Genomic DNA, 26,766 nt, shown 5'->3' on the forward strand with positions numbered 1-26,766 from the left:
TTTTCTCATGGCAAAGAAAGAATTATACTTCCTGTTTTCCAAGCCTAGTGATCCTTTCAGTTATGCTCCTAGCTCCATGTTCTCCTATGTTCCACTGCGTTGGTCTTCCCTTCTCTTCTAAAACCCTTCTAAAACCCTTCTAAAACCCCACGAGTATCTTTATGAATCATAAACATGTTGAGTCTCCCCTGTGGCAGAATGACTCTCCGGGACCCATCAGATGATGTCAGAGCTCTTCAACATGGCACTCCAAACCCTCTGTGATATTCATCCCAAAGCCTTCTTTGGTCTGACCTCCTGGGATTCCTTGCCTCCTGTTGAGGAGCAAATGATGTCCAGCACTCATACAACAACTACAAGCAATTCCTTGTACAAATCTTCTGTTTCCTTTCCCATCTCTGTAGAGCAGAGTGATCTTCAGTCTCTGAGAGCTAGTCCTCAAACCCTCCCTGGGCACCTCTAGTGGCCTCTGCATTCCCTGAGATGGGGGCAAAGACTGTGTTACATAGACATTATAGCTGCCTTTTTTTCGTGATCTCAATATTTGGTGAGGCTGATGTGCTCCTTTTTACCCTGAATAGGAACCCTGAAGAAATGTTCACCTTACATGATTTTTCTCTTTTTCAACACCATACTCCTCGAAAGGACAGCCCACACTCATGCTCAGCTCCCCCTCCTTCCTCATCTTGGTATTTGGCTTTCTGCCTGCCTACCCCACTCAGGATGCACCCTTATCATGCATCTTTTCTCACTCTCTAGGTGACCACTAATACAGTGGGGCAATTAACAGTACAGACTCTGGACTCTGAGAGACCTGGGTTTAAATCTTGTCTCTGCTTCTTCTGGCTGGGTGTCGGTGGCAAGCTTCCTTGCCTCCCTAAGGCTTGGTTTCCTTATCTAGAACATGAGGGTTAAAAATAATCTAACTTCCTTATAGAATTATTGTGAGGACTGAGTAAGATAATATATAGTGGTAGGCAGTGTGCCTGGCACAGAGTTAGTGCTCAATCTCAAAAAACGAGGTACTTAGAATAATGGCAGTATTAAGTAAGCATTCAAAAAATATTTCGGACTCCAGCCATAGAAGCTAGATTTCACAGGCAAAGGAACTGGGGCTTAGCATGTAAGAATTTGATTTTTTTAAAAATTTTTATTTATTTATGATAGTCACAGAGAGAGAGAGAGAGAGGCAGAAACACAGGCAGAGGGAGAAGCAGGCTCCATGCACCGGGAGCCCGATGTGGGATTTGATCCCGGGTCTCCAGGATCGCGCCCTGGGCCAAAGGCAGGCGCCAAACCGCTGCGCCACCCAGGGATCCCCAGCATGTAAGAATTTGAACAGGGTCACAAACCTCTACTAATCTTCTAAATTCTCATGACATTACTGCTTAATTGTCCATCTCCTAACCCAATACATCCAAAAGCAATCTATCATCTCCCTTAATCGTGATTCCTGATCAGTTTCCTATTTCATGTGACCAGTGCCACCTCCCCAGTCTCCCAAGATGACAGTCTCCTTGCCTTTACCATGCACTGCCATCCATCCAGTGATAAATTTAGTTATCAAGTTCCGCTCATTTTACCTCCAAAATGTCTCTTGCATTCATTCCTCCCTCCAGACTTTCAGGACTGGTTTGGATCCTCCTACTGAGGTCCCTGCATATCACTCCTTCTGACTCTTACTACAGATGCTTTGTACATTGCTCCTGTGAACCAGTAATATCTGCCTCCATCACTTAAGGATATCAAGACCATCTCTGGGGTCATTCATTATTTTATCCAAGGAAATACTTACATCGCCTGACATATAGTAGACATTCATTAAATGTGTGCCAAACTGAGAGAATGACTGAATGCTCTCAGTTCTTCATTCACTCATATCACTGTAGTTCAGTGTTTCAAAAGGGTGGTGCACAGGTATGATGATTTTAATGGGTACATGTAGGAAACCTCTAGAGAAAACTGGAGATCCCAAGTCTTTAGATGCTGCTCCATCAAGTAGAGACTGCCAGAGTACAAGGATTATATTGTGTTTATTTTTACAGTTATATTTATGGCAGGTGATGCTGGTTTTCCATTTATGGCATTTTTACAATGAATTAAGTTTTTTAAAAGGGAGTGAATGTCAAGATAAATGTTAAGTGAGTCATGGTATAGAAATATGAGGATATGGCAGCATTGGGAAGATGGTGTATGAATCACTGTAGTTTGGGAAATTGAGCTAGTAGTTTATACTCCCAGTGTTCAATCCAATGAATAAATAAGAGCCACCAGGTAAATAAGATGGTTTTTCCCAAACCTGGAATGATTTTTATAATGTAAGGTAAGGCCCAGGATTTTTTATCCATTTAACCCATCCAGCCACCAAGTCAAAAGCATTCATCACTTGTATCCTCCCTGTCAGGCATTAGGCTATATACTTGTGGCACAAACATTGACAAAACAGGGTCCTGAGGAGGGGCATGTGTACATGTGTACATAAGCAGGAGGACAGACCTATGGATTGAAAACAGCCGTATAAACTAGAAACAGTAGTAGAGGTGTATCCTGTACCATCCAGCAGCTCTGCTCCAGGAAAGGAAATCATCTCCGAAGTCATCTCTGAGGCGGTTTTACAGTTACATGTTTGCTAGCCTCAGGATGAAGGAAAGGATCTTGGAGCTGAGTTTCTCAACCTTGGTTAAATCTTTTTGTGAGGGCATGTCTTGTGTATCATAGGGATTTAGCAGCCACTCTGACCTCTATGACCATCTGTTAGATGTCAGTAGCAACCCCCAATTGGGACAACCAAAAATGTCCCCAGAATGGCCAGAAGTCGGGTGGTGGGGTGGGGTGGGGGTGGGGGTTGCAAAATTACCTCAGTTGAGAACCAGCATTCTAGCATGAGGGAAATATGAAATACAGTGGTGTAGGATCACAAAAGGCATTTGAAAGTAAATACAAAAAGCTCAAGGTGTAGGGTTAAGTGGGTGAAAGATGATACGTAGCGAGTCACAAGGAAGGAAGGATTGGTAACAAACAGAAGAGTTGAGATTTTACCCACCTAGAATAGGAAGAAAACATTTTTTTTTAAGCAAAGTCCTCTTGATCAGATATGCAACTAAGGATGGGAAGTCAAATTCCTATGGAATCTAAATGTCAGTCATTCAGAACCAGATGCCCAGGGACTAAATTAGGCAAGAAGCCCTAAATAGTTTGGTTGTCTAAGACAGGCTGGCATGTCTTCCTTACTAAATGTAAGAACATTTTACCAACCAAGCATTTGAAAGTGGAGATTATATTATTTACCAGGTCGGCATTGTTTTTTTTAATTTGAAGAGACATTATATTTTAGAAATAACAGTGTTCTTTTGTAACCTAAAGATTCTAAGACTAACTCGAAGCAGTAGGAAATTTCACATATTAGCTACTGATCCCAAGATTTCAGCTCAGTGGAAAATTGTATATATTATGCTTCTATAATTTTAAAGTAGACATTATAATTTAAAAAGCAGACATTAACAAAGAGTTATATTTCCATACAATATCTGTGTGAGTTTATCTTTCTTAACAATAACAACAAAAAACCCTCTTCCTTTATTTTGAAAATATTCATCTGCTTCTGCAAATAGCTAACAGAAATGGCATTTCAAAGTCATAACAAAATTTTATTTTCATGATTTTCAGCTGGGAAGCTGAACTGAGTGCCCTACAAAATTCTCTCACTAACCATGAGAACATTAAGCTGAAATGACACTTGATTGGGAAAGGAAATCATTGAGAAATATTTTAGCCTACGTAAGCATTATAGTGAGGTGTTATGGGTTAAGAAATATTTAAATGGCTCGATAGCACTATTCCCTTTCTTTCTTTTTTTTTTAAACTCTAATAGGTGTGATACTTTCTTTTTTAGGAAGACAGATAAATAAATAATTGCTTGAGTTTGGCATTTGGGTGGACAGAGACTTAAAATCAAATGTGTGGGTTTGGCTTTTCTCCTACCCGTTTCTTCTCCCTTGCCCTTCCCACTAACAACTAAATCAAAAGCTACAGTTTGTGTCTGTTCTAGCCAAGCTCCAGAAATCCCTTCAGAATGGCCATTCATAATGTTAGCTATATTCAGAATCAGGGAAAACTGTACCTTGCGGTGACAGTTTATTTTTGTATGAAGAAGTGAGTTTTGTTGTTCAGAATGTTTTAACATTTATAAAGAAGATCTATATTTTTTATCTGTGCCAATTTCCACAGAGATTTCAAATGACTTTAGAAAATCATTTTGGTTAGGTTATCCTCATATAAAGTGTATTTGTCAGCAAGTGCTATAGACTTTGCAGACAGTCTCAAGATACTCTCTTAGATACAGTGCAACTTAATTTGGCTCCCCTTTTAAAAATTCAATTTGAATGGGGTCCCTAAGTGTCTCAGTCCGTTGGGTGTTCGACTCTTGGTTTTGGCTCAGATCGTGATCTCAGGATCACGAGATCAAGCCCCTGCATCAAGCTCCATGCTTGGCTCAGTCTGCTTGAGATCCTCTCCCTCTTCCTCTCCCTCCCCTTCTGCCCCCCCTTTCTCAAATAAAATTTTTTAAGAACTTCAATTTGCAATTTAAAAGCAGTGGTACCTATTTGGTAATAACTGTCTACATGCAGATGTCGCTATGTCCCTCATAGGTATGTGGGCATAATGAGTGTTAGGCTAAAGTGGCAATCTGTTGAGTATGCAACTATTAAGTACCACTGTGTTCCTTAGTTATGACTGAGGACATAAACATAAATCCTTTAATTAGGCTTTAACTTAATTTAAGAATATATCTCTCCTATATAGTTGTGAATGGTATGTACTAATGGGAAGTAGGAGAAAATACTCTATCAACCCTGTTATAATGGAGAGACCATATATGAGAATATATTAGAAGAAAGTATACTCTGTAAAATAATGTATATGAAAAAAAATATATATATACACACACACACTCTATCAGGATTTTTCATTGTCTTTAATATTCTCTAAACTGGGTAGAAACTAACATATGAGAAAGTAAACACAAACCGAGTGACTCGAATACTTGATCACAATGTTGTGAAGTTCAGGTGAAGGGAGAAGGTTGAAACCAGATGGAAGTTTCAGCTTCTCTGTGGATTTCACACATGTGCAAATGCGATCTTTCCCGAAAGTAGAGGTGAAAATATACAGTCGTATCTCCCTAGACAGGAACCAGAACTGTGCTTCTCAAGTTAAAGTCAGCTTCACTTGGGAAATTTCAAGAATGTTAATCGGAATGAAAGATGCCCTGCTTCCTATGTGTAATAAACAGCTATTTACAAAACAACTGCTGTGTCTTCTTGAAGAATTGGTTTCATCTAAGGCATTATCTTTTTGTCTTTTTAGAAAGTGCAACAGTATACATTAATAATCCAAGCTACAGACATGGAAGGCAATCCTACATACGGCCTTTCAAACACTGCTACGGCTGTCATCACGGTGACAGACGTCAATGACAATCCTCCAGAGTTTACTGCCATGACAGTAAGTACAGACTGCCACTCACAGAACTTCAGTCTGTGGTCCATCACTGAGAAGTTTTGTCGAATAATAAATGCATTAAATAGAGGTGGAACTTGCTTAACCTAATTATAGACTGGCTACTCGCTCAGAGGTTTCCTCATTTTTGAATGAGGCACCTAAGTAATTTGTTTCCTCCTAGTCTCCAAGTCCACTGATGAAGTTGTTAAAATATGCTACCGGGAAGAAATGGCCTAAAAATACTTTGTGCTGTTAAAACAAAATATTTGTAAATATTTTCAGGCGCATGAAATTGAATGGATACTACATGACTGATTTATGCAACTTTGTGAAGCATTTAAATATTCTCTCTTGAGGAGAATTCTCTCCCTCAGAGGAGTCCTTTTTCTCCAGCTCTACATTAATCACTCATATACTCACAAATGGACACTAATTTTAATATTAATGAAACTGTAACATCATTTGGGAGAAATTTTGACTGCTAAGAAAAGTTATAGTATTTTTAAAGTTAAACATAAATGCTGTGATTACCTGCATTACTGATTTCCTCATTTAATGTGGGTAATAAAGATTTAATGGGGCAGTAAAATCAGGGCTGTGTGGGCCTCAAGACACCCTGTCCTTCTCCGATCCACGTCACTCCTCTGACTGAGGTTTGTTTTTCTTGTAGTTCTATGGCGAAGTCCCTGAAAACAGGGTAGATGTTATAGTAGCTAATCTAACTGTGACTGACAAGGATCAGCCCCACACGCCGGCCTGGAATGCCGAGTACAGGATCAGCGGCGGGGACCCTACAGGGCGGTTTGCCATTCAGACGGACCCGAACAGCAATGACGGCTTAGTCACCGTAGTCAAAGTAAGTGCCACTTGGGCCTCCGATCTCTCCAACAGGCACTCTGCATTAATCATGCTCCCTAGCCCATAGTTTACTTTTGAATCTTAAGAGTTTCTTTTCTTTCAAACATCTTTAAATCTTTATATTTTTGAGGAGTCATATTTGTTTTATGCTTTTGCTTTTATTTTTGTTTTTTTTTATAGTTTACTTTGAGGCTAGATTGAGACTAACGTAGATATTCTCACATTGTCCCTGAAATACGATTGTGTTTAAATCATTCTGGACAATTTTAACATTCTGAAGACAAGACTGTCCTCCACAGTGTTAACTGGCAGTGTAGTGAGATGTGTTGTTGATATAGCACATCCTGAAGTATTGATCACCAGTTGATGGCTTTTAGGAAGGATGCCCCACACCTGCTACTCCTCAAGGTACTTTTGAATATTGACTCAGAGCACAAACCAGAAAATATCACAAAAGTAAAATGGAATGAGTAAAGACGAGGAGGGCCTACAGTTTGAAAACGCTGTGAAGGGCAGCCCCGGTGGCACAGCGGTTTAGCACCGCCTGCAGCCCGAGGTGTGATCCTGGAGTCCCGGGATCAAGTCCCACATCTGGCTCCCTGCATGGAGCCTGCTTCTTCCTCTACCTGTGTCTCTGCCTCTCTCTCTCTCTCTCTCTCTGTCTCTATGAATAAATAAATAAAATATTTAAAAAAAAAAGAAAATGTTGTGAATATATACTCCTTTTTTTAAATGCTATATTCAAGCTTTTAGGAAATTAGTTCTAATCTTTAATTGTCTTAAAGCAAAACAAAAGCAACACAGAGTGCTGGAAGCAAGGGGATTTTGACTTCCCGTGTAAGAAATACATAGCTATCATCATTGTAAAGTGCCTTAATGTGAACATACCTTCCTTCGAGCCCCCAGTGAAGACATTTGATTCCTTGCTTCCCATCCCAGCACGGTTGATTTCTAAGTGAACCCAAATGGGGCCATGCATAGAAAGGTGCTCTGGGATGTCAGCTGCCTAGAATTTTATATCTGTGTGAGTAAAATGAGAATTTTCCCCAGGAGGTGGGTGCTGGATATTTCTCCATACGAAATGCTAAGTGACCAAGAAGCACACCCCAGGCCCCGACCATCTGTGTTCGAATCCCAGCTCTGCTTTCAGTAGTGGTGTGAACTTGGCAAGTTGCCGAACCTCACTGAGCCTCGGGTTCCTCCTGCAGAAAGTAGGGAGGATAATAATACCTAGGTCTTAGCATCATTCTGAGGGATGAATACATGCATTTGAGGACAGAATTGCCCATGTCACTTAGCATAAATAAATGTTATGTCATGTACTTTTCATGTAGCTAATGAAATTAGTCAAAGAATTCTATCTTTCTGGCTTTTATACTGTCCTGTTTAAAGTAATTGAGATGGGGAAGTTGAATTGGTGGTTTTAGAGTGAGAGAAAAAAAAAAAGTAGGTGTTTGAAGGTTTTGAGGCAGTGGTCTAGGGTAGAAAATTGGATGCTGTTCGTGCTAACAATGTGGCTTTCTCATTAGCTTCACTCTTAATCCATCTGACACCACCTATGATGGCATGAGAGCTCTCCAAGCTCTGTTTTGCAAATTCTTATGGCACAGTGATGTCTATCTGCACCTCCACTAGAGGGTGATCAGGGGAAATCAAGAGTGAGATGAAAGTCCAGTCTGATCACTTGCTCCTGATAACTTTTCTCTTGACAGTAGGAGCCAATGGAACTGTGGAAGTTAATATTTACATTATGGGTTATTTGTGCTTTGCCTTTATCTAGAGTGTTGTTCTCAGATTTGGGATTTTTACAGACCAGTAGAACACTTAAAAAATTGTTTTGGGAGACAGCCAGAGTTTTAGTTTGCTATTTGTAAGGGAAAAACAAAAACAAGAGAAAAGCCCCTTCCACCTACAAATGCTTTTATTTTTCATAAATGTGTGTGTATAAGTCTGTAATTAAAATGTGTTCCAAATTATGAATGATACTTTTAAGTAGAATTAAGTTTTTGCTTTATGAAAAAATTGGATTTTTTAGGTTGGAGCTTTGTGCAAAGTTCTTCTGCATGAGGAGTGGTCTTGATACCAATGTTTGAGAGTATAATCTAGACATTTTCAGGTTCTCACTTGACCTCAGATTGTTTAGTATTTTTGGTTAACGATGCTGTTTTTAAGAATAATCAAGTTTTAGATGTAGCTGAATGAATGCAATCAGTGCAATAGTAATACACATTATTTTGTGAACCTAAATCTTTGAAATACAAGATTTACAAATATCTTACACAAACAGGCTCAATTGTGATAAATATTTCAATCATTGACCATGCTAATGCATGCTTCCAAGACATTTGAGAGGAACCTATGGTGTAGTGAATGAAAAATTAATGTTTTGGAAATAGAGTTGAAAAGAAGAATAAACTACAGAATGCAAATATACTTATTTCCTACAAAACATATGGTTTCCTTTTTTTTTCCCCAGCCAATTGACTTTGAAACAAATAGGATGTTTGTCCTCACTGTTGCTGCTGAAAATCAAGTGCCATTAGCCAAGGGTATCCAGCACCCTCCTCAGTCAACGGCAACTGTGTCTGTCACAGTCATTGATGTGAATGAAAACCCTTATTTTGCCCCAAATCCCAAGATCATTCGCCAAGAAGAAGGCCTTCATGCTGGGACCATGTTGACAACGTTCACTGCTCAGGACCCAGATCGATATATGCAGCAAAATATTAGGTATCAAATGCCATGTGTAGCATTTTAAAAAATATACTCTATGTTTTATGCTGTGCACAAAATGTATTTACCATTTGAATGAGAAATTTGAACTGGAACTGAAACTACTCATTACAGAATTATTTTTAATTCCTTGATGAAGCTTCCTATCAGTAAATAGATCAATGAGCATATTAGATAGGAAATAGAAGAATGGACCCACTCATGTATTATTTAAAGAAAAAAATGTTCCCTGCCTCTTTTTCTTCTGCCTCCTTTTATCTTTTTATATTTCATAATAATTTAGCCAGTGCTATGATACCAAACATTGCAAAAGTTTTCACTTCGAGTAAATAGGGGACTCTCAGAAGCAGTAACATTGATCTCTTCTCCACACATCAGGAAAAAAAAGAAAACTCATGCCGAAAACAAGATATAAGAGCTAATTATTTTTGCCTTTTACCTGCATGGTAGTTATAGGACTTATAAAACATATCTGTAAAGATTTCCAACCTCAGGAAAATCTAATTTATCCTTCCTGATGAGGGAGTAGACCGTTGGCAGAGCATACCCCATATGACTATTATCCATTGCTAGTGATGATAATTTTTTAAATTAGCTCATATTTTATTTAACTTCTTTCAGAACTGCTGCTAACACATAATTGCATATCTTATGCATTTCTCTCTACCTTGATATCAAGATAGATAAATATCTAATTAATAGGCATATTGAACTCCTACAACCTTTTTCCTTTCAAAACATAGGATATTTTTTCCAATCTGTATATTGGTTATCTGAGCTTGAAAAGCTTACCGTCCATCCAGAATAAAAAGGAGTTGAAACTGGTAAACCTACTGTTGCATCCAAATATACTTTATATGGATGGTGGGACTTTCTTTGGAGAGTGTAGTTCTGAGGTTTGGCCCAGTGTGGGAGGTTGTGGTAGGAATAGGTATATAGGGATCTCCTCATTATGTTCTCATCTCCACCATGATAAGTTGGTTGTTTTGAGTGTGTTCCATGATAAAAAAAAAAAAAAGATTCAACTTCTGTTTATAATGTCACTTAAGTCTTATACATTAGGGCTACCATTTAGTGAGAAGGAATAGTTGAACTATTTTATCGACATTATTGCTATCCACTCAACTAGGCAAGAACTTAAGCAGAGGTATCTGTCAATAATCTACAGCAGGGAGACTGGGCGCCCAGTCTTTCCCCTCACACTCCTATTTGATGTTCCCTGAATGCCTGCTCATATGCAACCTTTATGTGCCTCTCTAAACCACCGTTGCCAAAACAAAACAAAACAAAAACACACCACAACTGCCATAGAAATACTTCTCTGTGTTTATTCGGTATTTTCAACCATCATCTACAAAAAACACAAATTAGTGAGCTGGTGGTGACATTTGGAATTAAACCTATAAAATATGCTTTATTTTTAAGTATATCAAAAAATTTAAACTTACTAATGCTTTCATTTTGTAGATACACAAAGTTATCTGATCCTGCCAATTGGCTAAAAATAGATCCTGTGAACGGGCAAATAACAACAATTGCCGTTTTGGACAGAGAATCACCAAATGTGAAAAACAACATATATAATGCTACTTTCCTTGCTTCTGACAATGGTACGTAATCAAATATGGTCATTGTATTACCGTGTATGTCATTAAAGAGAGTAGAGCCTGAACACGAATGCATCATCGGGAAGTGAGGTTTTCTCCCAAACTCAATTGTCTAGAAAACTGACCTTTATTAAGCTAAGGCCCATATGTCTATTTTCCATTTCCACTGGTGTTCTCACATATTCCCTGTCTTCTGTAATGAATGTTCCCAATGTCCATACAACCTCCATGATAGCCTCCTGTTGTGACAACAAACCTCTATAGTTCTTCTGCTCTCCTGCACATTGACAGCTCATTACTGCAAGATGAGTCTAGCCTTGTGCCTCCGTGGCCCAGACACTGGTTTTTGAGGTGATCTTTTTATATTTCCTATGACCAGTCTATTTGCTGACATCAGTTGTTCTGTCTCTAGCATTTTTTTCTCTTAGTAATTCTCTGCCTCTAGTCTGCCATGGATTGGAAACTCCTAATTTCATCATAAACTGAGATAAGTGAGTACACAAGCTTTTGTGTGTTAGTTTGAGCACATAGAGTCTAGCAGCTTTTTTTTCTTTTCTGGGCCTCTTCAGGATTCTAAATGATTGAGATTAATAGATAGCTGTTGTCGTCATCATCTTCTTCTTTCTTCTTCTTCTTTCTTCTTCTTCTTCTTCTTCTTCTTCTTCTTCTTCTTCTTCTTCTTCTTCTTCTTTCTTCTTCTTTTCTCCTCCTCCTCCTTCTCCTCTTCCTCCTCCTCCTCCTCCTTTTCCTCCTCCTCATCCTTCTTCTTTTTAGTTATAAGACAAAAATGACTTCTGTAAACCTAGTTATGGATTTGTTTTGCTTTGTCAGCCCTCAGTATGACATGCATTTAAAGAGTACAAGGTCTAAAGGTGTGCCTGACCACCTGGATCCGGACTCCAGCTCTTCTGCTTTCTAACTGTGGGATTGGCAATGAGATTTTCAATATGCCTGTTTCCTTCTTCTCTTAAATAGGGAAAATGGGGGATCCCTGGGTGGCTCAGCGGTTTGGCGCCTGCCTTTGGCCCAGGGCATGATCCTGGAGTCCCGGGATCAAGTCCCGCATCAGGCTTCCGGCATGAGGCCTGCTTCTCCCTCTGCCTGTGTCTCTGCCTCTCTCTCTCTCTTTCTCTATCTATCATAAATAAATAAAATCTTTAAAAAAAAATAGGGAAAATGGCAGCAGTACCTAACTCATAGAGCACTGGGCAAGACAAAGTGGCTGGTACACAAGAAGATTTTAAAATGGTGCCTGACATTAACACTCAAATAAATATTTGTTATGTGTTGATAGTTTTAAATCTGAATCACAACCAATTTGAACATCATTTAGTGCTAGACTATCAACGTTAGCATCTAATAAAACTAGCAGGCTACAAAGTGGTGCTCAAGATGAGCAGTTTGAAAAGTTTTGCCTGTTGACATTTTTGATAAGAACAGTTTCAGTGGACCTTTCTGAATCCTACCTAAGAAGAAGCAGTGAGAAAACTACCTATCATAAGTCTACATGATGACTGGATCAAAGCAATATTTTTTATCCTTTCTAATGTCAGACCTACTGTTCAAATATTTAGAGTAGAATCATAGTAGGGGCAGCGTCTGCCATTGCACATCAAAGCACAGCATTAGTGTCTGTATTATATTCTCGCTGCGTGTAAGTGGTAGCTTTCCTCTATGGTGGAACTTAAAGCAATATATCTTGCACCATTAGGTTGAGATTTAAAGGGCTATAAAATCATACGTATGAATGTTGGTTGTGAGTTACAACCAGATTTGTCATTCACCAAGGTGTATTTTTTCCTAATTGAAAAGGTGTTTGAGATGAGAGAGAAGTGAGTGGTTACATTTGTATAGCCGTGATGCTTTGCAAATGCACTTGACTTTAAATCAGGGCTGGATGCGGAGCCCCCATTCTGCTCTTTAACGGTGGGGCAAGCTCTTATATTCTCTGTGCCTTTGTTTCATTATTGATAAGTTGTTTTTGTGGCTTACCTATTCTTTAAAGTTGTTATGACAGTCAAATAATATTACATGTGATAATGAGTGTGAAAGTTCTTCAGACTATGGAGTATCACAGAGCTCTTGGTGCTATACTCATTTTTAGAACATTGTTCGCAGCCATCTCACCCCCCGTCTTTTATTCTCCATGCTCTCAGAATTGTCTGTGTTCCTCAGACAGATCCAGAGAGATTTCTCTTTGTCTCCTCTCCAGCAGGTATATGTGTGCATGTTCCTAGTTGCATGTTATTGGGCAGGTCACTTAAACCTCTGGTTCTCAGATTTATTATTTTAACATTTTTTATATTTCTATCTTATTCTATTTATATAATGTCTATTATATCATTAAATAAAATAACTGTCATTATATGCATATAATAATACAATATGAAAAAAATATATAATATAGCAGAGGCCAAATTACCAGATCAAATTATCATAAAAAGTAGTAGAGAGTGATTTTTTTAAAGATTTTACCCATTTATTCATGAGAGAGACAGAGAGAGAAGCAGAGACATAGGCAGAGGGAGAAGCAGGCTCCCTGCGGGGAGCCTGATGCAGGACTGGATCCCCGGACCCCAGGATTACGCCCTGAGCTGAAGGCAGACGCTCAACCACTGAGCCACCCAGGCATTCCAGTACAGACCATTTTTAGGGTGGAATGAGAATGGGTTTGGGGTCAGACAGACCCATTGTTAGTAGCAACTCCACCACTTAGAAGAGTTTGTGACCACGAACAGAGCCTTAGGTTCCTCATCTGTTTAAATCTACGTCTGTAAGATTACAGTGAAATAATGTATATAGAGCAACCTAATTCTTGGTCAGGCAAGTAGTTGGTTGATCAATAAATCCTATTTCTCTTCTGCATGGAATTCCTTCCCAAGATGAAGTCTGTGGGTCTGTGTTACCTGTCTGTAGACTGGTTGAATGTTTCATAGCTGTGTTTGAACTTGAAAAGCATACTCACGCTCTTTCATGCATACGTCTTGGTTCTCCATCAAAAGAGTAGAGTGCACAAGGTCATGAGTCCTATGTTCTGCTTCTCTTGTATTCCCCACAGTGGCTAGAGGAGCGTGGTATGCACAAGGCCCCGAGTCATGGGCAGCAAGGGCAGGGAAGGTGCAGAATCACACTCTGTAGGGACAGGTATTATCACAGAGCTCAGGTGGGCACACCCACAGCAGCGGCTCAGGGTCATCTTAGAAAAGGAAACAAGAAGCGGCCTTGTTGGAGAAAGTCTGCCAGATGCTATGGCGACCAGATTTTTTCCAAGGTTATGCAATGATAAGGGCAAGCAGGCTAGAAGCTTTGAGAATTCCACCATAATTGAGAGTTGTGGGAAAGAATTGTTCAGCATTGGCTTCTGATTTGTCTCCTTTTAAGGAATCCCCCCTATGAGTGGAACAGGAACGCTGCAGATCTATTTACTTGATATTAATGACAATGCCCCTCAAGTGTTACCTCAAGAGGCAGAGACTTGTGAAACTCCAGACCCCAATTCAATTAACATCACAGCACTTGATTATGACATCGATCCAAATGCTGGACCATTTGCTTTTGATCTTCCTTTGTCTCCAGTGACTATTAAGAGAAATTGGACCATCACTCGGCTTAATGGTAAGAACAGGTTAATTATTTGGCTATATGTGCAGCTGCGAGGTTTTGAAGCCTGATATGAAAAGTTAATTTTAGGTCCTTTATAATCTTCTCATTAAATATATTTTAAAAGCTACTTAAAATTAAATAAGATATTAAACGCTTTTACAGCTAAAAAAAAAAAATCTTCACAATGCAGCACAGTTGTCCTCCTTGATATATACCATGAAGTCATAAATGTATCTAGAAAGATGTTGCGTGTTTTTTTATTGCATGATGTATTAACTATCTACTGTATTTTTTCCCTTTTGGTATAGGCGATTTTGCTCAGCTTAATTTGAAGATAAAATTTCTTGAAGCTGGAATTTATGAAGTTCCAATCATAATCACAGATTCGGGTAATCCCCCCAAATCAAATATTTCCATCCTTCGTGTGAAGGTTTGCCAGTGCGACTCCAATGGGGACTGCACAGATGTGGATAGAATTGTGGGCGCAGGGCTTGGCACAGGTGCCATTATTGCCATCCTCCTGTGCATCATCATCCTGCTCAGTAAGTATTCGCATTGACTCTTGGAGTTTAATTCTGTATCCTAGGACGTTTAGCAAAGTAACTTTTTGCTGTTGCCTTTTAACATAGTCGAACAGCTCCCCTCCATCTCTGAGCGTGTTCTTGCCAAACATATATGGGACAGTCATATCCACTGTAGAGCGAGAAAAATCCCCGAGCACTGTTCCGAGCGCTTTGTTTGCAGCAAACCCAGCCAGCGCACCTCTCCCGTGACCCGTTACTGTTTTCTGATGCTGATGGCTTGGTGAGCTGTAGCAGACTCTTTTCATAGAAAATGTTAGACAGTTCTAAGTGTGAGCGCTTAGCCTATGATTTGAGTATGAGTAATGGCACTTAGTTGATGATTTAGGAAAATAAGTATATTGCTTTCCTTAGCTTGCCTTCATATAAAGCATAGTCAGCAGCCAACTCTAGTCATGCAGGGATCAAGGTATTTGTTTCTGAAGGGCTAGGTAAAATAGTGAGAGACTGAACTTCATACAGCACGTTTGATAATAGAAATGATTGCATAGCTCAATAAATTGTCTGTCTTTAGAGCAAGTCTAGATTAAGAAATTGCTCCTTTTTCAGATACTTTGCCATCTTTGGTTCAATGGAATGCAAGAAATTAACCACTGGAAAGTACTTTAGGAGCCACTTCTAAGCATGCAGGTTAAAAGGATAAATTGCCTGAGCTCTGTGTTTTATTGTTAAATAGCAGCAGGACTTAGTTTATTGTGCGATCCTGCTATGCACCAATCACTTTCTTGAAAATGTTGGCCATTTCTTTTATGTTTTCTCCATTTACAAGTGTTCTGGTAATTTAGAATTCTGTCCCTTTATTCTAAGCAATTACTATAGAAGCCTGGGCATTTTTTACTTCCTGTGTGGAGACTACTTTGACTATAATTTGAAACCTGCATGCTATACTAATAATCCACTTGCTAGATTTAGCCCTGGAACAATAGCAAATGAGATCATGTATCTGGCTTTAAAAGGAGGATATTTACTTTTATGGCCAATAATAAAAATGTGCTCAAATAGGAGTCATTAAATCTCTTGCTTCAGGATGTAAACTGATATCCTCAGGTTTTAGAGAGAATGCACGCTCCTAGATGTGCACTTAGGGATATGTTTCAATTCGAACTAAAATGTGGCATATATGCCAACCTTATCAAGAAAGACTTAGATATGATGGATTGTGGCATGAAGAAGTGACTGCAGCATTTTGCAGGAAAATGAATTGATGCTGATTTTAACATCAACCCTCTGGAAAATTCACGGTGCCAGACCTGGCACAAAAGTGTATAGCATGAAAGCCTAATGTTATTTCAATGCTCAAATGAATCCCGTCGGCTTCTTACCTGAAACATGCATTTTAATAGGAGAGGGAATGCAGAATAGTGCAAAGGCACCAGCCTTTGGGAGTCAAAAATCCTCAAGACCCTATTGCTGGTCCAATTCCAATTTACTACTCGAGTCGTCCTGGCAAACACCTACCTTGGGGTAGAGGAATACTGTTCTGATGTGGAGAGTCTCATGATGGCTGACCCACCTCAGTCAGATAGCAGTTACAGAACAAGTAACAATTGACTTACTATGTTTGTTGGCTTAGAATTTACAGACCATTATATTAGGAGTATCCCATCCTCCAATAAGCCAAAGTCAGAGGTAAATGATAAAATTGAAGATGGACATTGAGCCAGTGAGTCCACAGGGCACCAGGTTCTGGAACCCAGGGTTTCAGCCTCCATGTCCAGTGCTCCAGGCCAGCTTGGTCTTTTATCTTTTCACAGCAGGCCAGAAAGAGCTAACAGACTGGAAGGTGCCTTACAAGCTCTTGACCTATATAAGTATGTTATTAGTGTTAAAAGCTGTGATTGGAAAGGTCATATTTTTAAAATTATGACACTATGGTTTTTTTTTTTTTCTTTTTCTACTCAGTCCTGGTTCTGATGTTTGTGGTATGGATGAAACGCCGAGATAAAGAACGCCAGGCCAAGCAACTTTTAATTGATCCAGAAGATGATGTAAGAGATAATATTTTAAAATATGATGAAGAAGGTGGAGGAGAAGAAGACCAGGTGAGCTATATTTTAAACCTTTAAGGTGAAATTTTGTGATCATGTAATCCAAGTGGTAGGACAGATGTTAATACACACAGTAAGTAAGGAAATGGTCTCACGTTTTCTGTTTATCACATTATCAAATATTTAGAGGGAAGTCTTCCCTAGGTGTGCTGCACATTTCTTGATTTTTTTTCAAAGTGCCAAATGTCATTGTATTTATTTTGTAAGAAAATCACTAACATTGTTTCAAAGAGCTAGTATTTAAACCCAGCTTCCATTATAATAATGCTAATAAAAGGGATCCCTGGGTGGCGCAGCGGTTTGGCGCCTGCCTTTGACCCAGGGCGCGATCCTGGAGACCCGGGATCGAATCCCACATCGGGCTCCCGGTGCATGGAGCCTGTTTCTCCCTCTGCCTGTGTCTCTGCCTCTCTCTCTCTCTGTGTGACTATCATAAATAAATAAAAATTAAAAAAATAATAATAATAATGCTAATAAAAATATTTTTCTTCAGAGTTTTTCTTCATTGGATATCTAAAATATAACTAAAATTAGTTTCTATGATGGGGTTTATATATATATATAAATATATATATTTATATATATATATATATATATTTATACATACACACACACACACATATGTACACAGGAAAAGCACTAGATAAGTCATTCTACAAACGTTTACCAAGCAAGTTCAATATTTCATACACTATTTTATCACTGAAGATTACAGAAGTAGGCAGAACCAACAAATATCTGCCTTCACAAGTGTTAAGTTCTTTGAGGAGTATTCGAAATTAGAGACAATACCTAGTTCGTCTTTGTATCCATGGAGTCTTTTGTGATGCCTGGCTCATTAGTGTCGAAGTTCCTGTCTGGCTATAAAATAACATAAGTTTCTGTATCAATGTACATGAGGAGCTGCATACATATTCAAGGATGAGAGATGTTCCTTATGTGGAACACCTTTATGTCCTCAAGAGAAAATTGTAGATATTGCTAAGTGCAATAAATGCTATTATCTCTTAAATCTTCGAAACCTGTGATATTATACTGTGATTGTCTCCCCTTTTGATGGAAAACAGAGCTAAAGATGATTGGATTCTCATAAAGTAGGAAGTGGTAGACACAGGGTTTGAATCCAGATCTGTCTGACGTCACAGCCTAAACTAATTCTATCCTGATATAGTACCTCTTGTAATTACCTGGAAGATACTAAAGTAATCTAGAAGAAGTCTCCATGACAGGTGACTGTATTTTAGGTACTTTGGTAATTATGTTATTTCCACTTACAAATACAAACTTTGGGGCAATAGTCAAAAAAAGAAGCCAGAATTCTTGGGTCTTGTATCATTATCAGTAAATTTAGATGTACTCTGTCTTAAGTATATATGTGGATATTAGTGATGAGGCTGTTTACTTGAATAAAAACAAATTTTCATGAATATATTTTCTTTTCCCTTTCTCTATTCATTTGAGGAAATAGTACATCACTTTTGGGGTGGTTTGTTTTGCTTTTTTGTTTGTTTTAACATTTATTTATTTATTTAGAGCAGGCAACTGCAAGTGGGGAGAGAGACAGAGAGAGGAGAGAGAGCACCTAAAGCAGACTCTGAGCTGAGCAAGTTGTGGGCCTCAATTTCATGAACCTACAATCAGATCAGAGCGGAAACTAAAAGTCGGAGCCCAACCAACTACACCACCCAGGCACCCCTATGTCACTTTTTGTTTTACAAAGCACATTCGCGTCCATTGTTGTGTTTAATCTTTGTGGCAACTCATTACTTTCCCATTTTCCATTTGTAGCAAGTTAAGTGATTAGCTCTCAGAGCTTGTAACTGGCAGAGCCAGAACTGAGGTCCACCTTTTCGGATTCCAGATTCCATGCTTGGTTTATAGTACCTCAGCTCTCGCATTTAGAAGAGATGCTTATTAAAATATGTTGAAAACTTGACTCATGTGTAAAGCTGCTTCGAATAGTGACTAATTAAAGTGGCTCTATAAATATGCCCCAGGGTTTCTTGCTTATAAATGTCTTTGGATATTAAAATTCATGTTTGGCTTAATCCTTAATTAATCTATCCTTTCACTCTCCTGAGCTATGTTCAAGATCAGCAAACGTATATTGATCACATTATCTCATAAATCTTCTACTTTTGGTATTTTATTTTTCATGACATTGTGCATAATTTTCTAGGCAGAAATTTAAACCCAATTCTATGAAGCTCCAGTAAAAATGGTAATAACTGAAGGCCAAAAGTCATAACTGGATGCTGCTAGAATTGGAGCCCCAGGGGCAAGAACCAAGATCATTCTCAATATCTGGGAGTCTGACACTTAGAGGGCACTTAGAGTCACCTGATCTATCTTTCTCCCTTCTTCCCACCAATCTCTTTGAGAAAGTGTTTAATGAGATTCTATTGTTGTAGCTATTTTAGGAAAGACTGACTTCCTTTATGGACTTTATCCACTTAGATTGGTTCTTGAGATCAAATAAGTCAAACTTACTTACTACTCTAAGATTTATTAAAATCGTCGTTATAAATGTTCATCCTCTTCTTTTACTGAGCTCTGAAGTTTCCTTTGCCCCAGGTAAGTTTTTAGATAGGAATGTTTTGTTTCCTATTGGAAACTTCCCCAATAGTCCAAAGATTTTTCTGAAACTTTCTCTATATTGTTCTCTGTGTCTGATTTCTTTATTTAGTACTGATTTTCCTATTTTATCTTTTGGTAGCTAGCCTCTTGGTTCTGTGATGCCATGTTCATCTAAATTAAAAGCCTCTGTCCATCTTGGATTCTCTGTCATGATTTCCAGTTGCAGTTCTCATTATAGAAAATTGTGAAAAAATTGGGGACTCTTGAGTGGCTCAGTTAGTTGGGCATCCGACTCTTGATTTTGATTTAGCTTATGATCTCAGGATCATGAGATCAAGCCCTGCATCGGGCCTTGTGCTCAGCAGGAGTTTGCTTAAGATTCTCTCTGTCTCTCTCTCCCTCCCTCTGCCCCTCTCCCATTGTGTGTACTTCACACTCTCTCTAATAATACATCTTAAAAAAAAGAGAAAATTGTGACAAAATTAAATAATTGGCTTTTTATTCATTCTATGGCTTACCTCATAATAGCAGAATAAAATATGCAGTGTGAGAATGCTATACCAAGGATTTGTCTCTACCTAAAGTGTTTTTATGAAATCAATTTGCTTATCGCATCACGAAGGCCACCGCCTTAACTTAGATCAGAATCATCATTGTCTTCCAATAGCATCCTAATGAGTGTCCTCTCTCTGGCTTCACACTCCCACTAACTCTTTAGAAATTATTAAATCCAGACTTCCTCCTTAGCATGACAGGTCTTTGGCCCTTTGGTGCACTCCCTTAAGGAGCAGATAGGGGGTTGTGGGAAAGAGTTGATGGAGGGTATACACTCCCTCAAGATGCAAATCCATGAGGTTTGTCCATGCATAGCCACTAAAATTTCTTTGCAAGTCTGGGTGAGTTATCCTTATGCTCCTTCCCCTCTACCTCTTTTTTTTTGGTCCAGATAAAGTTTCTAAAAATATTTTATTTATTGGCTTTAGTGTTCTCTTTTTTATTGAAGTATGGTTGATGTACAATGTTATATTAGTTTCAGGTGTGCAACATAATGATTCAACAAGTCTTTATGTTACACCATGCTTATCACAAGTGTAGCAACCATCTGTCATCATGCAACAATATTACAATGTCATTGACTGTATTTCCTGTACTGTGCTTTTTCTTCCCATAACTTATTCATTCTGTAACTGGAAGCCTGGACCTTCTTAATGGCAGATTCCTTTGTTCTTCCATTCTCTCCTCCTCCAGAGATCAAAGCAGCTATGGGTCTTACTTCTCTTGGAGCTTGTTAGCTTCTTTATATTCAGGTAGCCTCATTATGTTCTGAATTATGGCTTCAAAAATCTGTGATTTGGTGACTTAACTGGCTTGTTTGCTAATACTAGCATGTGAATAATAGTCTCATGACTCTAGATCCCAACCAGAAACCGAAGGCTTCCTACAAGGTTTAAGAGTGTAACCACCGGGATCCCTGGGTGGCGCAGTGGTTTGGCGCCTGCCTTTGGCCCAGGGCGCGATCCTGGAGACCCGGGATCGAATCCCACATCGGGCTTCCGGTGCATGGAGCCTGCTTCTCCCTCTGCCTGTGTCTCTGCCTCTCTCTGTGATTATCATAAATAAATAAATAAATAAATAAATAAATAAATAAATAAAAAGAGTGTAACCACCATGCATGTCAACAAGAGCATTTCCTGCATGTGAGGGAGTCTTCCTTGTATCCCCTGCCAGGAAGTATGTCCTCTGCCAAAAGTAACTAGTATTTTTTTTTATTTCTATCACCACAGAACAGCATAACTGGGTTTTAGATTTCGTTATGTAAATGGATATCATACAGTAGGTACTTTTTGTGTCTGGCTTCCTTTACTCAGACTTATATCTGTAAGATTCATCCGTGCTATATACAGAAGTAGTTCATTTTTATAGTTGCTAAGAAGTATTCTGTTGTAGGAATTAACCACATTTTATTCATCCATTCTACTATACTTGGACTGAGTTCATGCAGTTGAATTATTATGAATACAACTGCTGTGAACATTCTTGTGTGTGTATGTTGGTGCATTTCTGTTGGTATATGCATAGGGATTGAACTTCTCCGTCCTAGAATGTATCTGTGTGCAGTTTTAACACCAACCTGCTAGTTTTCCAGTAATTGTACCAATTGACATCTCCCTTCACCGTAGTGGGGCATGAGAGTTTCATTGGTCCTACATCCTCACTAGCACTTGACTTGTTCTAGTCTTCAAAGTTTAGCCCCTCTGGTGGCATATATCTCAGTATGATTTAATCAAGATGTTCCTACTGACTTACTTACCATTTTGATACCTTTGTGAGGTTTCTGTTCAGCCTTTTGTCTACTTTTCTATTACAGTTGTCTGCCCTTATCTTATTGATATGTAGGAGGTCCTTATATATTATGGATATCATTTCTTTGTCAGATAAACATATTGTCAATATCTTCTCCTATCTCATAGCTTACTTTTTTATTCTCTTAATGGTGTCTTATGATGAGCAAAGGTTTTTTTTTTAATTTTAATGAAGCCCAATATAGCAATTTTTTAAAGATTTTATTTATTTATTCATGAAAGACACAGAGAGAGAGAGAGAGAGAGAGGCAGAGACACAGGCAGGGGGAGAAGCAGGCTTCATGCAGGGAGCCCGACTTGGGACTCGATTCCAGGTTCCAGGATCAGGCCCTGGGCCAAAGGTGGTGCTAAACCACTGAGCCACCAGGGCTGCCCCAATATAGCAATTTTATTCCATTGGGAAATACACTTATGTCCCATTTAAGAAAACTTTGTCTGCTCTGAAGTAATGAATTCTCCTCCTTAAAAAAAAAAAGAAAGAAAGAAAAGAAAAGAAAACCAAAACACTTCATGTTGTCTTCTCAAAGCTTTTTTATTTTACCTATCATGTTAAGTCTGTGATCTGTCTCTAATGGATTATTCATTTGCTATAAGATATTTATCAGAGTTCTTTTTTGTTTTCTTCCCTGATGCCCAACAGTGTTTACTAAAAAGATAGCCCTTCTCCACTGCACTGCAGAGGTCCACTTGTCATAAGGCAGGTGGCTCTGTGCGTGTGGGTGTATGGGCTGGCTTCCTGACCCTGTGCTGGACTGCTTGCTCTGCCTCCCTCTTCTTGGGCTGGTACCACTTGTTTTCATTGCTATCACTTTACAATGTCTTCCTGTCTGTTTGTATAAATTCTCCAACGGAATTCACCAAGATTTGGATCAAAGTTTTTGGTGGAGTTTCTCATTTACTTTTATTTTCTTAAAAAAAAAAAAAACTAAACCTTTTATTTAATACTCTTACTTTTTAAGTGGATTTAATCCAAATACTTTTCCATTTTCTTTTTTTTTAAATATATATATTTTTTATTTGAGAGACCACTCACAAGTTAGGGGGAGCAGCAGAGGGAAAGGAAGAAGCAGGCTCTCCGTGGAGCAGGGAGCCCCAGGTGGGGCTTGATTCCAGGACCCCAGTATTGTGACCTGAGCTGAAGGCAGACACTTCACTCACTGAGCCACCCAGAAACTCCACTTTCCCATTTTCTAAACAAGATATTACTGCTTTAAATCTTAAAATTATGGTCCATTCCTGAGAAGTTCAGCTTTGTGAAATACATTCTATTTCTATTTTCCATAATTCACATGTGACTGTTAGAAAGTGTATTTCTTTTTTTTTTTTTTCTGAGTATAGTTGACACACAATGTTACATTGGTGTCAGGTGTACAACCTAGTGATTCAACAAGTCTATCCATTAGGTTATAATGCTCACAAGTGTGGCTACCGCCTGTTAGCATATGACACTGTGACAATACCACTGACTGTATTCCATCTGTTCTTTCATTCCCATGACTTATTTCTCTGTAGCATGCATTAAGCCTTTTTGGCAACAGAATATGATTTATACATTTTTATTAGTTTTGGGGGGAAGATATTATCTCTCTACAAGAGTAGGCTTAGGAAATGGGATTGCTGCCATGTTACATTTTAGACAAGTTATAGTTGATTTTTATTACACATAGGCAGTATTTTATGGAGCATGTGTGTTACCTCTAGATGTGGATGGAGACTGTGCCTTACAAGGCAGGCGTGGCTTGTCATAATCAGGCGGTGGCCTGCTTGATGTCTCCGCTGGACAATCCCAAAGAATCAGCAGCTTTTTCAAAGGATGGGCAGGTCGCAGAGTGTAGTTGAGGCAGTTGGTGAAGCCAGATAGGAACTGTAGTGACAGGCAAAGGCAGCTATGCTGGGAAGGCTGTAAAACCTAGCCACAGGCTGGCTTAGCCAACATTCCTATTTTTCCTGCCAAGAGAGTGTATCCTCCTTAAGGAGCTAACTGATTAGAAAGAAAACAAAGCAAAGCAATCCTTTCCAAGGGTAGTCCTTATCTTCAAGGCCATTGATTAGCATCTCTTGCTGTCTTAGTTCTGTGCCAGGATACAGGTTGCTAATTTCTTTAGCAAAATAGCTCAGAAGCCTACAAAAAGAAAAACAACAACGCACCTGTATTTTTTGTCTTGTGTATAGTAGACTCTTCTCAGTGCATGTAGATACTGTGCTCTGGGTTAAGTTGTTGGGCCCCAAGTTGGGCCCATATTTGAAGCTAGCATTAGATGCTTTCTGAATAGGAGCATCTGTTGACTGTTGGACAGACACTTTTAGTATAATGTCTGTTCTCTTTTCAGAGGGCAAAGTTTCTTCTTTATCTGCTTCATTGCCACACTCAGCAAGGCTTTTGGTGGTTATCAAGTCATGTTTAATTACCCTCATTAGTAAATGTTCATCGGTGCACTTTTGGTCAATGGGGCTCGTTGCAGATACTGTGTAGCTTTTCATGTTTTTTGCAATGAGCTCCCTTCATATTAGCATCACGAATAAAATCAGGGTGAATGTACAATATAGCCGATGGCTCACATTTCATGGAACCATCCCTCTAGCCCCAGGATAGGAAACAGAAACTGTTAGCTTCCTGCTTTTTAAATCTTAGGCTTAATTACGATTGCTTTTATATTAAATAAGCATTTGTGGAATGTGTATTATGTTTACAACAGTCACTGGTGCCCACTTTAAACAACCTCTACCTAAATCACTCACCATTATATGGTTTCATTCTTCATAATAATAGCAGAACCTATTGTTTGGGGTACCCTATGAATTAGGCACTGTACTTAAGTGCTTTCTATACATTATTTCACTTGACCCTCCCACAGTACAGTAGAGTAGACACACACTGCTAAAAAGTACTGAAGTGGAGATTAAGTCTCTGTCCAGAGAAAGTGATACGTTTACCAGATCCTGTACCATCCTTGGCAAAACTCAGGTTCAACCAGGTGATTAAAACAACACCTTTCAGGGCACCTGGGTGGCTCAGTGGTTGAGCATCAGGCCTTTGGCTTAGGTCGTGATCCCAGGGTCCTGAGATCAAGTCCCACATCAGGGTCCCCATGGGAAGCCTGCTTCTCCCTCTGCCTATGTCTCTGCCTCTCTCTCTGTGTCTCTCATGAATAATTTTTTTTAATTAAAAAAAAAAAAGTTTTCCAAATGTCATTTTGAATTTATCAGAAGAAGGCCATCCTTTCCTTGAAGTAGACTCTGGGACATCCAGCAGCTTCCTCTGCTCTTGAAATTTGACTTGGGAAATGTCCAATTCTGAGTTTGGGGCCTGGGAACTCCTATAAGGACTCTGGATCTGTAAGAGAGGATCTGTTGTCCATGTTAGGAGGTTTCACAGATTACAGATTACAGTGAGTCAACACTGAGATCTCCTGAACCATGGCTGCTGGTTCAAGGACAGCATTAAGGAAGCAGGGCTTGCCCTCTCCACAAACTCATTGAGCTTAAATCAGGGCTGGTCGTGACAGAAAGTGTGAGTGACTAATTAAAAGTTCCTCATTGGTGTACTCTTGCTCACTCTTGGATTCTTGGCCCTTACTATTGCCTGGGTACTAGGTTTGACTTCCCACACAGCTGCTGCTGAGTGGAACATCACAGTCGGCTAGATTCTTATCTCTCAGTTTCTTCAGACAAGGCCCAGCACCTCTTGGGGTCAGGAGGTTTCACACTCCAGGATTGTGAGTACTCTAATCTGAATTCCCACATTTGGTTTCTTAAGTTTTTAGAGTCTTGCTCTCGAGCTGGAGTTTTTCTTTCTCCTCAGAGATGATTCTGAGGTCTCAGAGAAAGTATCTGATGTCAACCCTTAATGATTTGGGGTACGTGTCTGAAAGGTAGATTCTCTGTCACTTTAAAAGTCATATTTCATCAGGTGGGTGGGGAAGGGGTGCGTCTGGATTTTTTTTATTGAGCTTGCAAAGTGTAAAAACTGAAAAATTTCACATAAATTTTGGATCTCCCAAGCCTTTCCAAAAAGTTGAAAGATCTAGAAACATGGCCAGCATTCTGTCTTGAGAATAAGTATTGGAAACTAAATAGAGGCTTCTTGCTTTACGCAAGGCAGACATGTTCTGGTGATTGTTTTTATTTTCTTCTTTTTGTCCCAGGCCAGCTTTCTTGACTTATATTATAAGCCAATCCTTTATAAAAATCTATTTTTTGCTGACTCTGATTAAATTATATGGTTATTAGTCTTGGGATTAACAAAAAACAGATTTCTATTAGGGGAAGGTCCCATAGTGCTAGAAACCATGGAACAATTTTCTGTAGTACTGTGTTTGTTTGTTTATTTGTTTGTTTGGTTATTTTAAAGGGAAAGAAAGCAGATTGCCACAGATATACTTAGCCAGATGAATTGGTTAAAATAGGATAGCTGCTATAACAAACTAAAATTTCAGTGACCTAAGCCTGGTAGCCTGGTTGAAATGCACTTCTCACTTACTTCGTGGTAATTGGGTTTCAGGTCATGGGGATTGGAGGTGGGGAGGAAAGATCCACGCTACTCTACTCCATGCAGTCATAAGGGACCCAGAGTACCAGCGGCTCCCCAGCTCTGCAGATGTGGCTTCCAGGGTCATCCCAGCCATGCATACTTGCAATCCCTGAATAACCAGAAGGCAGGGAGGATGATTTGTGGGAGATTTTTATGGGCTAGGCATGGCACGCATCGCTTCCATTCTCTGTCCCCTAGGAAATGCCTTTGGCTAAGGTACCCAGTAAGAAGGAGGAATGAGTTCGGTGACTGGCTGGAAGTCTCTGCCCCACCCTGTTAAGTGTTAAGTTTAGAGAATCTTTTCTGACTTTCTTTGAGAAGAGTTTTCTCATAGTGACCCACCCAGAATAGAGTGCTAACTCA

The 26,766-nt window shown here is 39.2% G+C and overlaps 1 protein-coding gene across 3 annotated transcripts in view; it reads left to right on the forward strand.

The window, feature by feature from the left end:
* Window positions 1-26,766, forward strand: part of CDH2 (cadherin 2) — a 214,773-nt gene that overhangs the window by 165,068 nt on the left and 22,939 nt on the right. For 2 of the 3 annotated variants that reach the window (XM_055323451.1, XM_055323453.1), the window contains exons 8-14: window positions 5,368-5,505; window positions 6,173-6,358; window positions 8,837-9,090; window positions 10,561-10,703; window positions 14,082-14,315; window positions 14,612-14,845; window positions 16,787-16,926. In XM_055323451.1, the coding sequence (XP_055179426.1) occupies window positions 5,368-5,505; window positions 6,173-6,358; window positions 8,837-9,090; window positions 10,561-10,703; window positions 14,082-14,315; window positions 14,612-14,845; window positions 16,787-16,926 (1,329 nt within the window). Of the gene's footprint in view, window positions 1-5,367; window positions 5,506-6,172; window positions 6,359-8,836; window positions 9,091-10,560; window positions 10,704-14,081; window positions 14,316-14,611; window positions 14,846-16,786; window positions 16,927-18,465; window positions 18,906-26,766 lie in introns of those variants that run through there. The other variant, XM_055323454.1, reaches the window with a different exon arrangement.

This window comes from Nyctereutes procyonoides, unplaced genomic scaffold (assembly GCF_905146905.1).
Source record: "Nyctereutes procyonoides isolate TBG_1078 unplaced genomic scaffold, NYPRO_anot_genome, whole genome shotgun sequence".
Classification (NCBI taxonomy): domain Eukaryota; kingdom Metazoa; phylum Chordata; class Mammalia; order Carnivora; family Canidae; genus Nyctereutes; species Nyctereutes procyonoides.